Source organism: Salvelinus fontinalis, chromosome 4 (assembly GCF_029448725.1).
Source record: "Salvelinus fontinalis isolate EN_2023a chromosome 4, ASM2944872v1, whole genome shotgun sequence".
NCBI classification, from domain to species: Eukaryota; Metazoa; Chordata; class Actinopteri; order Salmoniformes; family Salmonidae; genus Salvelinus; species Salvelinus fontinalis.
In genome coordinates this window covers 82,542,120-82,559,251 of record NC_074668.1, presented here as the reverse complement: position 1 = coordinate 82,559,251, position 17,132 = coordinate 82,542,120, and the positions used below count along the sequence as shown (strand labels likewise).

Here is a 17,132-nt window from a genome sequence, read left to right as displayed (position 1 = left end):
AGGGTAGTCCTTCCTTCAGGGGGCAGCGCACTGTACACCCAGTCACCAGTAACATACCAGTAATAACATAGAGACCCAGTCACCAGTAACATACCAGCAATAACATAGAGACCCAGTCACCAGTAACATACCAGCAATAACATAGAGACCCAGTCACCAGTAACATACCAGTAATAACATAGAGACCCAGTAACATACCAGTAATAACATCACATAGAGACCCAGTAACATACCAGTAATAACATAACATAGAGACCCAGTAACATACCAGTAATAACATCACATAGAGACCCAGTAACATACCAGTAATAACATTCACATAGAGACCCAGTAACATACCAGTAATAACATCACATAGAGACCCAGTAACATACCAGTAATAACATCACATAGAGACCCAGTCACATACCAGTAATAACATAGAGACCCAGTCACATACCAGTAATAACATAGAGACCCAGTAACATACCAGTAATAACATCACATAGAGACCCAGTCACCAGTAACATACCAGTAATAACATCACATAGAGACCCAGTAACATACCAGTAATAACATTCACATAGAGACCCAGTAACATACCAGTAATAACATCACATAGAGACCCAGTAGCATACCAGTAATAACATTCACATAGAGACCCAGTAACATACCAGTAATAACATCACATAGAGACCCAGTCACCAGTAACATACCAGTAATAACATCACATAGAGACCCAGTAACATACCAGTAATAACATCACATAGAGACCCAGTAACATACCAGTAATAACATCACATAGAGACCCAGTCACCAGTAACATACCAGTAATAACATCACATAGAGACCCAGTAACATACCAGTAATAACATCACATAGAGACCCAGTAACATACCAGTAATAACATCACATAGAGACCCAGTAACATACCAGTAATAACATCACATAGAGACCCAGTAACATACCAGTAATAACATCACATAGAGACCCAGTAACATACCAGTAATAACATCACATAGAGACCCAGTAACATACCAGTAATAACATCACATAGAGACCCAGTAACATACCAGTAATAACATCACATAGAGACCCAGTAACATACCAGTAATAACATTCACATAGAGACCCAGTAACATACCAGTAATAACATCACATAGAGACCCAGTAACATACCAGTAATAACATTCACATAGAGACCCAGTAACATACCAGTAACATACCAGTAATAACATTCACATAGAGAACCAGTAACATACCAGTAATAACATCACATAGAGACCCAGTAACATACCAGTAATAACATTCACATAGAGACCCAGTAACATACCAGTAATAACATCACATAGAGACCCAGTAACATACCAGTAATAACATTCACATAGAGACCCAGTAACATACCAGTAATAACATTCACATAGAGACCCAGTAACATACCAGTAATAACATTCACATAGAGACCCAGTAACATACCAGTAATAACATCACATAGAGACCCAGTAACATACCAGTAATAACATCACATAGAGACCCAGTAACATACCAGTAATAACATTCACATAGAGATCCAGTCACCAGTAACATACCAGTAATAACATTCACATAGAGACCCAGTAACATACCAGTAATAACATTCACATAGAGACCCAGTAACATACCAGTAATAACATCACATAGAGACCCAGTAACATACCAGTAATAACATCACATAGAGACCCAGTAACATACCAGTAATAACATTCACATAGAGACCCAGTCACCAGTAACATACCAGTAATAACATTCACATAGAGACCCAGTAACATACCAGTAATAACATTCACATAGAGACCCAGTAACATACCAGTAATAACATCACATAGAGACCCAGTAACATACCAGTAATAACATCACATAGAGACCCAGTAACATACCAGTAATAACATCACATAGAGACCCAGTCACCAGTAGCATACCAGTAATAACATTCACATAGAGACCCAGTAACATACCAGTAATAACATTCACATAGAGACCCAGTAACATACCAGTAATAACATCACATAGAGACCCAGTAACATACCAGTAATAACATCACATAGAGACCCAGTAACATACCAGTAATAACATCACATAGAGACCCAGTAACATACCAGTAATAACATTTACATAGATATATATATAGCCCTTCGTACATCAGATAATATCTCGAAGTGCTGTACAGAAACCCAGCCTAAAACCCCAAACAGCTAGAATGCAGGTGTAGAAGCACGGTGGCTAGGAAAAACTCCCTAGAAAGGCCAAAACCTAGGAAGAAACCTAGAGAGGAACCAGGCTATGAGGGGTGGCCAGTCCTCTTCTGGCTGTGCCGGGTGGAGATTATAACAGAACTATGCCAAGATGTTCAAAACTGTTCATAAGTGACAAGCATGGTCAAATAATAATCATGAATAATTTTCAGTTGGCTTTTCATAGCTGATCATTAAGAGTTGAAAAACAACAGGTCTGGGACAGGTGGCGGTTCCATAACCGCAGGCAGAACAGCTGAAACTGGAATAGCAGCAAGGCCAGGCGGACTGGGGACAGCAAGGAGTCACCACGGGCGGCAGTCCCGACGCATGGTCCTAGGGCCCAGGTCCTCCGAGAGAAAGAAAGAGAGAAGGAGAAAATTAGAGAGAGCCAAGATTTTCAAAATGTTCATAAATGACAAGCATGGTCAAATAATAATCAGGAATAAATCTCAGTTGGCTTTTCATAGCCGATCATTAAGAGTTGAAAACAGCAGGTCTGGGACAGGTAGGGGTTCCATAACCGCAGGCAGAAACAGTTGAAACTGGAATAGCAGCAAGGCCGGGCGGACTGGGGACAGCAAGGTGTCAGCATGCCCGGTAGTCCTGACGTATGGTCCTAGGGCTCAGGTTCTCAGAGAGAAAGAGAGAACGAGAGAATTAGAGAGAGCATACTTAAATTCACACAGGACACTGGATAAGACAGGAGAAGTACTCCAGGTATAACCAACTGACCCTAGCCCCCCGACACATAAACTACTGCAGCATAAATACTGGAGGCTGAGACAGGAGCGGTCAGGAGACACTGTGGCCCCATCCGAAGAAACCCCCGGACAGGGCCAAACAGGAAGGATATAACCCCACCCACTCTGCCAAAGCACAGCCCCCACACCACTAGAGGGATATCCTCAACCACCAACTTACAATCCTGAGACAAGGCCGAGTATAGCCCACAAAGGTCTCCACCACAGCACAACCAAGGGGGGGCGCCAACCCAGACAGGAAGTTCACGTCAGTAACTCAACCCACTCAAGTGACGCACCCCTCCTAGGGACGGCATGAAAGAGCACCAGCAAGCCAGTGACTCAGCCCCAGTAACAGGGTTAGAGGCAGAGAATCCCAGTGGAGAGAGGGGAACCGGCCCTGGAGAGACAGCAAGGGCGGTTCGTTGCTCCAGAGCCTTTCCGTTCACCTTCACACTCCTGGGCCAGACTACACTCAATCATATGACCTACTGAAGAGATAAGTCTTCAGTAAAGACTTAAAGGTTGAGACCGAGTCTGCGTCTCTCACATGGGTAGGCAGACTGTTCCATAAAAATGGAGATCTATAGGAGAAAGCCCTGCCTCCAGCTGTTTGCTTAGAAATTTTAGGGACAATTAGGAGGCCTGCGTCTTGTGACCGTAGCGTACGTGTAGGTATGTACGGCAGGACCAACTCGGAAAGATAGGTAGGAGCAAGCCCATGTAACGCTTTATAGGTTAACAGTAAAACCTTGAAATCAGCCCTTGCCTTAACGGGAAGCCAGTGTAGGGAAGCTAGCACTGGAGTAATATGATCAAATTTCTTGGTTCTAGTCAGGATTCTAGCAGCCGTATTTAGCACTAACTAACATACCAGTAATAACATCACATAGAGACCCAGTAACATACCAGTAATAACATCACATAGAGACCCAGTCACCAGTAACATACCAGTAATAACATAGAGACCCAGTAACATACCAGTAACATACCAGTAATAACATTCACATAGAGACCCAGTAACATACCAGTAATAACATTCACATAGAGACCCAGTAACATACCAGTAATAACATCACATAGAGACCCAGTAACATACCAGTAATAACATTCACATAAAGACCCAGTCACCAGTAGCATACCAGTAATAACATTCACAGAGACCCAGTAACATACCAGTAATAACATCACATAGAGACCCAGTCACCAGTAACATACCAGTAATAACATTCATGCTGTTCATTATTTTTCCGTATTGTAATGTTATATTGTTTTAGTGATTCACCATAGTGAAGGTTCAGGTTTTATGGGTCTCTATGTTTTTGGTTGGATAGTTTTCTCAATTTCTTTCTTTGGTTTTTGCATTCTTCGTCAAACCATTTGTCATTGTTGTTAATTTTATTAGGTTGTCTGCTTACATTTTTTTTTTAAATAGATTTGATAGGGAAGCTGAGAGGTCAAATATACTGTTTAGGTTTTCTACTGCCACGTTTACACCTTCACTATTACAGTGAAACATTTTGTCCAGGAAGTTGTCTAAAATAGATTTAATTTGTTGTTGTCAAATTATTTTGGGGTAGGTTTCTACACTAGTATGCAGTTCCTTTGGCTTTGATGTCTTATGATTGAGAAGTTCTCTCTCTCTCTGTCTCTCTCTGTGTCTCTCTGTCTCTCTCTCTGTCTCTCTCTGTGTCTCTCTGTCTCTCTCTGTGTCTCTCTGTCTCTCTCTCTCTCTCTCTCTCCCTCTCTCTCTCGCTCTCTCGCGCTCTCTCTCTGTCTCTGTCAATCTCTCTCTGTGTCTCTCTGTCTCTCTCTGTCTCTCTCTGTCTCTCTCTCTCTCTCTGTCTCTCTCTGTGTCTCTCTGTCTCTCTGTCTCTCTCTCTCTCTCTCTCTCTCTCTCTGTCTCTCTCTGTGTCTCTCTGTCTCTCTGTCTCTCTCTCTCGGTCTCTGTCTCTCTGTCTCTGTAGAGTAGCAGCCAGAGTGTGATCTCCAGAGCAGCTCTCCAGTAGAGATATGACCTAGGGCCCCTCTGTACTGTCTCTCTCTGTCTCTCTCTGTCTCTCTCTCTCTCTGTCTCTCTCTGTCTCTCTCTCTCTCTCTCTCTGTCTCTCTCTGTCTCTCTCTCGGTCTCTGTCTCTCTGTCTCTGTAGAGTAGCAGCCAGAGTGTGATCTCCAGAGCAGCTCTCCAGTAGAGATATGACCTAGGGCCCCTCTGTACTGTCTCTGCTCAGCCCAGATAACCACAACACTGCTTCCTCTGGCTGCTTGGCCACTCGCTAATTAACACTAGCCTCCACTCTATTTAATATTACTTTGAATTCAGAGATATAGCAGGGCCAGTGGCCACATAACATTAATCAAGAAATGTAATCCAATCTCTCACTCTTTTAATAATCCAAAACGTGTGGGTCCTTTGTCTGTATGTCTCTGTAATAACTAGAATAATGTAATACATCTAAAATGTAATAACTGGAATAATGTAAACACTAAAATAATGTAATAACTAGAATAATGTAATATCTAGAATAATGTAATATCTAGAATAATGTAAAAAAAAGAATGTAATATCTAGAACAATGTAAAAAATAGAATAATGTAATATCTAGAATAATGTAAAAACTAGAATAAAGTAATATCTACAATAATGTAATATCTAGAATCATGTAATAACTAGAATAATGTAAACACTAAAATATGGTAAACACTAGAATAATGTCATATCTAGAATAATGTAATAACTAGAATAATGTAAACACTAAAATAAGGTAAAAACTAGAATAATGTAAAAACTAGAATAATGTAATATCTAGAATAATGTAAAAACTAGAATAAAGCAATATCTACAATAATGTAATATCTAGAATAATGTAATAACTCTATAATGTAATAACTAGAATAATGTAATATCTAGAATAATGTAATAACTAGAATCATGTAAAAACTAGAATAATATAATATCTAGAACAATGTAAACTAGAATAATGTAATATCTACAATAATGTAATAACTCTATAATGTAATGTAACTAGAATAATGTAAAAACTTAAATAATAACCACAATCATAATGTAAAAACTATAATAATGCAATTTAATAATGCAATAACCTTAATAATACAATAACTATAATGTAATAACAATAATAATGTAATAACTATACTAATGTAATAATGTAATAACTATACTAATGTAATAATTGTAATAATGTAATAACTATAATACTGTAATAACTCTAATGTCAAAACTCTATAATGTAATAACAAATAGTGTAATAACTATATAATGTAATAAATGTAATAGTTTAATAACTATAATATAATAACTATAATAATGTAATAACTATATCATGGAATACTGTATATGTTTTGTGTAATAACTATATAATATAATAAGTATTATAATGTAATATAATAAGGTAATAACTATACAATGTAATAACTATACAATGTAATAACTATATAGTATCATTATTATTATAATGTAATATAATACAATGTAATAACTATAATAATGTAATAACTGTATAATACAAGTGGTCATTAAAGCAGTTATAGTTGACTGCTATTACATGTTTCATTATTGGTATTATGGTATTACTGTATTGTGAATAGGGTCGAACATGCATGAACTGGAACTAGTACTGTGTCAAATTTAGGCCCAAAGGCATTTGCAGAATAATTAACCATGATGACAATACAAAAATTATTTATATAACCACTGGAATTGATCATTCAATATTGAAATTCTTGCAAACAAGAGTCGGCATTGGTTCGAATCCGACCCACGGCCCTTTGACTCCCCCTCCCCTATCTTAGACTTCCATTACTTTACTATCTCCTCAATACATCTGCACAAAAATTACGAAAGGACTTCCCCACTCCTTAAAAAAAGAAACATTGAATTTTTTTTTTTACATTATAGACAGAAATAATTTCTGTAACCATTGGAATTGACCATTCAATATTGAAATGATTGCATTTTCCTTTGTTTTCATGCTTGCAGTCAGTCAGTAGCTAAGCCTAGGAGCTAAACACACAAGACAGACAGACACGCACACACGTCACTGCACCCTAGGTCTGTGGCTGACGATAGGGTTGGGAGTGAACCTCTCATCTGGATCCATTGCAGTGGAAGTTGCAGCCAGAAACGAAAAGGTGGGAAGAAAGGAAACAGGCTCCTGACTGTCAGCCTTTTTTTGTAACTAACGACACCTGTTCAAAACCCACAAATAAACTTACGGATACAAACTATACGTTCTGCAATTGCAGAAACCTTTGTTATGGCAATGAAGTGTATTTACGTGCCACAGTGAAGAGGCCCCTTTGACAGTTGATGGTAAGCTCGCCAAGCTAGCTACAGTACATCTCTCGAATCTACTTTCCTAACGGCTAGCCAGCTATGCTAGCTAGCTAGGCCTTTCTATGTGTAAGCTTGCATGCAATGTCAATACTTTCCCTACAATTAATTTTACTATTGCAAAACAGTGCCAGTCTTGCTATCTGTATCTTTGATGGCCAATTGGCTAGCTGTAGCCTGTGTTTGCCATTTACCTACATCTGTATGAGTTGCTTTCAGCTAGCAGCTACCTACCTACCTATCTAGCTACCTAGCTAGCTAACAGCAAAGTGGACTCTATTGGTTAGCATCGGTAGCCTGCTAGCATTAGCTTTATGTTGTGCTTCAGCACAAGCGCCAGTTTACAACATAACAGTAGTTAGCTAACTGTTAGTATCCCCGTATGTAACAACGCTGTAATGAACTTAGCCAGCATGCTAGTGAGTGAATTAATTTGATTATGGCCTATGTAGCTAACGTCACAGGCCTTGTAGACTGTTCTAGTTGAATTGTAGCTAGTTCCATGCGATGGTAGCTACATTAGCTAGTCTGTTAGCTTACCTTACTATACAGCTGTGTCATGTCAGTCTAACATATTCTATGCCTGGTGTATATATTAGTCAAGCTAGTTTACGAATAACAAATAGCATTTATGTTGTTTTTTTGCATAGTCTGTTAAAGCTAGGTAGGTTAGAGATGTGGAATGTGTTAGTTAGCCCGCTAACGTTAGCTAGTTTGTGCAATTAGTTAAGCTAGCTAGCTAACTGGTCAGCTGATTTGCTTACCTTACTGTTTATTTATCATAGGCAAGTATTTAGTAGTTTAGTGAAGTAGCTAGCTGGGTTTACAGTATATCAACAACTGTATTGCCTACTATGACAATTTACAGTATTTCACCTTGCTGGCCTTAGTCACCTGAGGCTGTCACTGGGCACCTACTGATAATACAGTACGATTTATAATACGACAGACAGCTGTCAAAGCAATTCACTTTATGTCAATCTTGTATGTTCAGTAATACAGCAGGCAGACATAGCACGCCTGCTAATGAGATTGTCAATAATGCAGGTGCCCTTCTTCTTGAGCTCAATATAGCATGGTGAAAGCTGTACATTTAAAAAATATATATACAAATTTGAGTAATTTAGCAGATGGACTTATCCAGAGTGATTTACAGGAGCAATTAAGGTTAAGTGTTTTGATCAAGGGCACATTGACAGATTGTTCACCTAGTCAGCTTATGGATTTGAACCCGCTACCTTTAGGTTACTGGCCCAACGTTCTTAACCACGAGGCTACGTGCCACCCGTAATACAAAAAGGATTGTGCAACAAGAGTTTTGAGAAATTCTTCTATAAAATCCACGTAGGAAATGCATTGTCACTGTGTAGTGCATGGCCACTTCCAGACCGTTAGGCAATAAGCATCACCATAGCTGTGGACAGTGAAATCAATGTTTCCAGCTGTTGTTGCAAGATTTCATGGTTGTCGAATGCATGTTTAACCTATGGGACTACTAACATTTAGTTATTTGTATTGCATAATGCATGGTGTATAATGACGAAAGGTAGCTAACAACTAGGCCTGCTGGTATGAGTGAAGATGGGGGGGGGGGGTAAGGGAATAGCCTAGACGTAATAGACAAGCCTGAAGGGAAGGCGAAAACCATTTTCTTCTGCACTCGGTATCAGGTGACCTATTTCCCATCCAGATTAAACAGGTTCATAATCCATTAGTAAGTGATGTTGAAATATTACAGCCTCATTTTGTTGTCTAGGCCTTCCGCATGTTTCTCTCAACGTCGCTTCCCCCAACGTGTGTCGTTTTCCCCCAACGCGCGTGTCGCTTCCCCCAACGTGTGTCGCTTCCCCCAACGCGTGTGTCGCTTCCCCCAACGCGTGTGTCGCTTCCCCCAACGTGTGTCGCTTCCCCCAACGCGTGTGTCGCTTCCCCCAACGTGTGTCGCTTCCCCCAACGTGTGTCGCCTCCCCCAACGTGTGTCGCCTCCCCCAACGTGTGTCGCCTCCCCCAACGTGTGTCGCTTCCCCCAACGTGTGTCGCTTCCCCCAACGTGTGTCGCTTCCCCCAACGTGTGTCGCTTCCCCCAACGTGTGTCGCTTCCCCCAACGTGTGTCGCTTCCCCCAACGTGTGTCGCTTCCCCCAACGTGTGTCGCCTCCCCCAACGTGTGTCGCTTCCCCCAACGTGTGTCGCTTCCCCCAACGTGTGTCGCTTCCCCCAACGTGTGTCGCTTCCCCCAACGTGTGTCGCTTCCCCCAACATGTGTTGCCTCCCCACAATAGTTCATGCAGGCTATGACTGGTGTGCTGATGTGTACTGGCTGATTGGACCGCTGGTGTAAATAGGCCTATCCTGTGAGAACTGAGAGTATCTGTGGCAGAAGCACATGTAGGTCTATGTTTACTACTGTTATCCTGTGTAATTGGAAGGATCTGAAATGTTTACACCTCGGTCGTTGGGGAATATGCCATGTCATGGTTACTTCCAGCAAAATTAGGGCATTGCATTGGCTCCATGGATTAGGCCGACAGCATGTTGGAAAATCTTCCCAGAGGAGTATTGGGGATTGCCATCTGCAGTAATTGGAACGCAGTATTAGGCTAGCTAACTGTTTAACTAGTCATACATCATATCTATGGGTCTAGTTGGAGTACCGAGGACATGTCGGAGTTCCGGGGACATGTCGGAGTTGCGAGGACATGTCGGAGTTCCGGGGACATGTCGGAGTTCCGGGGACATGTCGGAGTTCCGAGGACATGTCGGAGTTCCGGGGACATGTCGGAGTTCCGGGGACATGTCGGAGTTCCGGGGACATGTCGGAGTTCCGAGGACATGTCGGAGTTCCGGGGACATGTCGGAGTTCCGGGGACATGTCGGAGTTCCGGGGACATGTCGGAGTTCCGGGGACATGTAGGAGTTCCGAGGACATGTCGGAGTTCCATGTCGGAGTTGCGGGGACATGTCGGAGTTCCGGGGACATGTCGGAGTTCCGAGGACATGTCGGAGTTCCGGGGACATGTCGGAGTTGCGGGGACATGTCGGAGTTCCGGGGACATGTCGGAGTTCCGGGGACATGTCGGAGTTCCGAGGACATGTCGGAGTTCCGGGGACATGTCGGAGTTCCGGGGACATGTCGGAGTTCCGAGGACATGTCGGAGTTCCGGGGACATGTCGGAGTTCCGAGGACATGTCGGAGTTCCGAGGACATGTCGGAGTTCCGAGGACATGTCGGAGTTCCGAGGACATGTCGGAGTTCCGAGGACATGTCGGAGTTCCGAGGACATGTCGGAGTTGCGAGGACATGTCGGAGTTCCGGGGACATGTTACATGTTAGGTCTATAGCCTCGTTTCAGAAACTGAATGTGGTCAGTGTGATCAACAGCTTATAGTGATCAAATTGTCCTCCACGGATGTGATCACTGTAAGATGAGTGCACTGTAGGATAGTTGTTTCATTGACACACTAGTTTCAGTGGCTTGTTTAATTTCCTGTTGTGAATAGTAATGTTCCACTCAGGGCAACCAAACAGTGTTGTCTCGTCTTCGATGGTGGTCTTCCATCCTGTCCTTACTGGACTATTGGAACCAGACTACATGCTTGTTTAATTTCCTGTTGTGGTCTTTCTTCTTCTCACAGACACCATATCAAATGGTCTCAATGATTGTTTCCCACCCATGTCTCAATGGTTAATATCTCCCCCTCTATCTTCTATCTGTCAGGTCTGTCTGTCTGGTTGATGTCTATAGGTCATGTTTCGGAGGACGCATGGCTCTCGAGCTTTGCCTCTCCGGAGTTGTACTACCAATTGGATATCACGAAATTGTGGAGAAAAAGGGGTTGAAAAGTTTACAAAAAAATAACTGAAATATCATATTTCCATAAGTAGTCAGACCCTTTACTCAGTACTTTGTTGAAGCACCTTTGGCAGCGATTACAGCCTTGAGTCTTCTAGGGTATGACGCTACAAGCTTGGCACACCTGTATTTGGGGAGTTTCTCCCATTCTTCTCTGCAGATCATGTCAAGCTCTGCCAGGTTGGATGGGGAGCGTCGCTGCACAGCTATTTTCAGGTCAGAGATGTTCGATTGGGTTCAAGTCCGGGCTCTGGCTGGGTCACTCAAGGACATTCAGAGACTTGTCCTAAAGCCACTCCTGCATTGTCTTGGACGTTTGCTTAGGGTTGTTGTCCTGTTAGACAGGGCCAAAGGTTCACCTTCTGAGGTCCTGAGCGCTCTGGAGCAGGTTTTTATCAAGGAATCTCTCCGTTAAATATTTCACCTTTTATTTAACTAGGCAAGTTAAGAACAAATTCTTATTTACAATGACGGCCTACCAAAAGGCCTCCTGCGGGGATGGAGGATTAAAAATAAATTAAATAAAAATATAGGACAAAACACACATCACGACGAGACAACGCTACATAAAGAGAGACCTAAGACAACAACACAGCATGGCAGCAACACATGACAACACAGCATGTTAGCAACACAACATGACAACAACATGGTAGCAACACAACATGACAACAACATGGTAGCAACACAACATGACAACAACATGGCAACGATACAACATGACAACAACATGGTAGCAACACAACATGACAACAACATGGCAACAATACAACATGACAACAACATGGTAGCAACACAACATGACAACAACATGGCAACGATACAACATGACAACAACATGGTAGCAACACAACATGACAACAACATGGCAACAATACAACATGACAACAACATGGTAGCAACACAACATGACAACAACATGGCAACGATACAACATGACAACAACATGGTAGCAACACAACATGACATATGCTGACACATGCACATTTGTGGCCTGCTGGAGGTAATTTTGCAGGGCTCTGGCAGTGCACCTCCTTGCACAAAGGCGGAGGTAGCGGTCCTGCTGCTGGGTTGTTGCCCTCCTACTGCCTCCTCCACGTCTCCTGATGTACTGGCCTGTCTCCTGGTAGCGCCTCCATGCTCTGGACACTACGCTGACAGACACAGCAAACCTTTTTGCCACAGCTCGCATTGATGTGCCATCCTGGATGAGCTGCACTACCTGAGCCACTTGTGTGGGTTGTAGACTCCGTCTCATGCTACCACTGGAGTGAGAGCACCGCCAGCATTCAAAAGTGACCAAAACATCAGCCAGGAAGCATAGGAACTGAGAAGTGGTCTGTGGTCACCACCTGCAGAACCATTCCTTTTTTGGGGGTGTCTTACTAATTGCCTATAATTTCCACCTTTTGTCTATTCCATTTGCACAGCAGCATGTGAAATGTATTGTCAATCAGTGTTGCTTCCTAAGTGGACAGTTTGATTTCACAGAAGTGTGATTGACTTGGAGTTACATTGTGTTGTTTAAGTGTTCCCTTTATTTTTTTGAGCAGTGTATATCTCTCCTCTGTCTGTCTGGTTGATGTTAATATATCTCTCCCCTGTCTGTCTGGTCATGTTACTATATCTCTCCTCTGTCTGTCTGGTCATGTTAATATATCTCTCCTCTGTCTGTCTGGTGGATGTTAATATATCTCTCCCCTGTCTGTCTGGTCATGTTAATATATCTCTCCTCTGTCTGTCTGTCTGTCTGTCTGTCTGTATGTCTTGTCTGTCTTGTCTGTCTTGTCTGTCTTGTCTGTCTTGTCTGTCTTGTCTGTCTTGTCTGTCTTGTCTGTCTTGTCTGTCTGTCTGTCTGTCTGTCTGTCTGGTTGATGTTAATATATCTCTCCTCTGTCTGTCTGGTTGAGGTCATATCTTATTGTTGTTCCTATGATTGTCTTCCTTTCTTAATGGTTAGGCCTCGTTCATATCTCTCACCTTGTCCTCCCAGGACTAATGGTTAGGCCTTGTTAATATCTCTCCCCTTGTCCTCCCAGGACTAATGGTTAGGCCTCGTTAATATCTCTCCCCTTGTCCTCCCAGAACTAATGGTTAATATCTCTCACCTGGTCCTCCCAGGACTAATGGTTAATATCTCTCCCCTTGTCCTCCCAGGACTAATGGTTAGGCCTCGTTAATATCTCTCACCTTGTCCTCCCAGGACTAATGGTTAGGCCTCGTTAATATCTCTCCCCTTGTCCTCCCAGGACTAATGGTTCATATCTCTCACCTGGTCTTCCCAGGACTAATGGCGGCAGAGTGACATCATGGCCCTGATGATTCCTCCGGTGAAGCTCAAATGGCTGGAGCACCTGAACGCCTCGTGGATCACGGACGACAGCGAGTCCATCTCCACGCGGGAGGGCGTGTCCGTGCTCTACTCCAAGCTGCTCGCCAACAAGGAAGTGGTCCTCCTACCCCAGCAGGTGAGAGCAGAATGAGATGACTTCATAGCTGTGTTCCAAATGGAACTTTTGCTTCTCTGTTTAGGCCATATTGCGACACAGCCAATACTTTATTGGTCTGCATTGCGTAGAAATTAGTTTTGCCTCACAAGCTCTATGTCATCACCAAGCCTGAGTGACAGTTTGTTTGTACTCTCGTACCAAACTCCTTGTCAGTCTCTATCATGCCCAACATCTGTTGGTTCTGAGCACAAACAGATCTGGGACCAGAATAAAAGTTTAATGAGGCCCACAGTGAAACATCCCATAGCTAACATAGTACAACACCGCATCGCCACCACAACACACATAACATAGGGATAATATCACTGCTGTGTCCACAGGTGCTGTGTCTGAAGGGACCCCAGCTGCCAGACTTTGAGCGTGAGTCCCTGTCCAGCGATGAACAGGAACATTACCTCGACGCCCTCCTCAGCAGCCAGATGGCGTTGGCCAAGATGGTGTGTTCCGACTCGCCCTTCGCCTCAGCTCTCCGCAAACGCCTGCTAGTCCTCCAGAGGATCTTCTTCGCTCTGTCCAACAAGCACCACGACAAGGGCAAGGTCAAGCAGCAGCAGCACTCTCCCGAGAACAGCTCCGGATCGTCCGACCTGCGCTCTGTCGGCGAGCGGCCGCGGTCCAGCACCGACGCGCTGATCGAGATGGGGGTCCGCACGGGCCTCAGTCTGCTGTTCGCTTTGCTCCGTCAGAGCTGGATGATGCCGCCGCCCGGCCCCGGAGGACTCAACCTCTGCAACGATGTCATCCACACGGCCATGGACGTGGTCTCCTCCCTGCCGCCCCTCTCCCTGGCCAACGAGAGTAAGATCCCTCCTATGGGCCTGGACTGCCTGACCCAGGTCACCACCTTCCTCAAGGGAGTGACCATGCCGAACTCTGGGGCGGACGTCTTGGGTCGGAGGCTGGCGTCGGAGCTGTTGCTGGGCCTGGCTGCCCAGAGGGGGTCCCTGAGGTACCTGCTGGAGTGGGTGGAGATGGCCCTGGTGGCGTCCGCCGTGGTCAGCACCATGGAGAAGGAGAAGATGAAGGTGTGTCCGCTGAACCAGGAAGGGCTGATTGGATACGACTGCTTCATGAACATCCTCATGCAGATGAGACGTTCCTTGGTAAGCCGTCCTATAAACAAATCAAATGTATTAATAAAGCCCTTTTTAAATCAGCTGATGTCACATTGTGCTGTACAGAAACCCAGCCTAAAAACCAAGACAGCAAGCAGTGCAGGTGTAGAACCACGGCGGCTAGGAACAACTCCCTAGACACACTTTATTGTTCATGATTTGTTTCCTACTTCCATTGTGTTCTGTAGGTCTATTGTGCTCTTTTGTAAATACCAGATGTAATATATTTGTCCTGTTTCTTCTCCAGCGCTCCTTTATTCTCATTGCTCTTGATTGATTATGTTTACAAGTCATTCCGTATGGTCCCATTTACCATATGCCGTGTACTATGGCTATATGTAGCTGTGGATCTAACTGTGTATCTGATGTCTCCTGACTGTCGACCAGGGCTCGTCTGCAGACAGGAGTCAGTGGAGGGAACCAACACGTACATCAGACGGGCTGTGCTCTTTGTATGAAGCAGCTCTCTGTCTGTTCGAAGAGGTAAAATATCCACTCAAATACCATTTTTACAGGTCAATTTACGTTCTGTTTTTTTTTTTGTCTTCTGAAAAGCTTTTATATTGCTTATGAATGCAATATGTGGGTTATGAAGTCATCGTTGACATGTAGGTAGGTAGCCTTCTCAAGTAAAAGCGCTCATTTCCTCCCAGGTGTGCAGGATGGCGTCAGACTACTCCCGTACCTGTGCCAGCCCAGACAGCCTCCAGACCGGCGAGGCTCCCGTGGTGTCAGAGACGTGTGAGGTGTACGTCTGGGGCAGTAACAGCTCTCACCAGCTGGTGGAGGGAACACAGGAGAAGATCCTCCAGCCCAAGTTGGCTCCCAGCTTCGCCGACGCACAGACGGTAAGAGACCACAGGTCTCCAAAGGTGTGTGTGTGTCATTTCCTGTTTGTCTTTTAAAACATTTTTTTTTTTTTAAAGCTAGTGGTTCTCAAAGCTCTTCTCGGTGGACCTCCAGGCATTTCACAATTTTGTTTTGGCCCTGAATTACCTGATTCATCTAGTCAAGGACTTGATGATTAGTTGAATCAGTTGGGATAGCTCTGAATTAGTTAAAATACATGGAAGGGCTCGGGGGGCTCAGAGGTTTCACAACCACTGGTTTATAAGGAAAGCTGATTCCCCTCAGTATTACGTCTCTTGAGAAGTTAGCTAGTGTAGCCTAGTTGTGAGAGGAGACAGAACTTATTAAGAAGAGACAAAGTGAAGTCAGAAACCTGCATGAAACATTTCATGGATTAAAAAGTAAAAGGTGCTTCCCATCTTCTGTTTCCCGATCATGGTTGGGTTATTGAAATATTAAATGAAGCTTTGGGGGTATTCGGATTGTCCTACCTTCAAGCCGACCTTGTGCCACACCGGGATATCCGGTAATACCGGCCAATGAACACAATGGGCACATTTTTCAACCCCCACTGAGCTTCTGTAATCCGAAGGTTAGCAATGCTAACAAGTACATTTAAAAATCCCATAGAGAATGTTAACCAAATGCTAACGAGCGCATTGCGAACATTTTATACGGTATCTGACATAGACAATTTTTCAGGACAGACATCCTAGCTCATAAAGTTACGCAAAAATGCTACTCACAGTTTGCTGAACGCACAAAACAAATATTAGACAGAAAGGGAAAGGGGGGATACCTAGTCAGTTGTAAAACTGAATACGTTCAACTGAAATGTGTCTAGTGCATTTAGCCCGACCCCTCAATCAGAGAGGTGCTGGGGGGGGGCTGTCTTAATCGACATCCACGACATCTCTTGATCCTCTTGATTCTCCGCTGTTACCAAGAGAAGCTTGATTGTAGAAGAAGCTAACCACTTAGCTAGATAGCTAACTAGCTACTAAATTAGCACAGAGCATTTAGCACATTTTAGACAGTTAATTTAATAATTATAAGATATCTAGCTGGCAAACATTTAGTTGTGAATTCCATATGGCAACTAGATAGCCTGGCGAGTGCTGCACAACCAGTGAGTGACTCACAAGCAATGATGTGTATAATCCCTGGATGACTGACAGGGGTTGCTGTATTGAAGCCACAGGGCAGCCATCTTGGTACTCCTCCTCCGTTGTAAAAAAAAAAAGGATTCTGGTAGTTGTAGAAATGTATTTATAAATGTCTACGTTCGTTTTTTGACACATTTATTCTATTACAGATACACATTATCTTAATGCATACTTTTAACATAAAAAGATAAACATAAAAATGTTCAATAAAATTATATATATATATATTTTAATCCTTAAAATATATTTTTGGGGAAAGGACTAATGTTACTGTCTCCATTACTACAGAAAAA

At 43.3% G+C, this 17,132-nt stretch overlaps 1 protein-coding gene across 3 annotated transcripts in view; it reads left to right on the top strand.

Annotated features, from left to right (window-relative positions):
• Nucleotides 1-6,986: 6,986 nt before the first annotated feature.
• The window catches only part of LOC129854512 (probable E3 ubiquitin-protein ligase HERC1), a 66,274-nt gene continuing 56,128 nt past the window's right edge, over nucleotides 6,987-17,132 (top strand). The window contains exons 1-5 of one of the 3 annotated variants that reach the window (XM_055921633.1): nucleotides 6,987-7,144; nucleotides 13,485-13,667; nucleotides 14,030-14,812; nucleotides 15,212-15,307; nucleotides 15,478-15,696. In XM_055921633.1, the coding sequence (XP_055777608.1) occupies nucleotides 13,509-13,667; nucleotides 14,030-14,812; nucleotides 15,212-15,307; nucleotides 15,478-15,696 (1,257 nt within the window). In that variant the 5' untranslated portion in view covers nucleotides 6,987-7,144; nucleotides 13,485-13,508. Of the gene's footprint in view, nucleotides 7,326-13,484; nucleotides 13,668-14,029; nucleotides 14,813-15,211; nucleotides 15,308-15,477; nucleotides 15,697-17,132 lie in introns of all 3 variants that reach the window. The other 2 variants (XM_055921632.1, XM_055921634.1) reach the window with 2 other exon arrangements.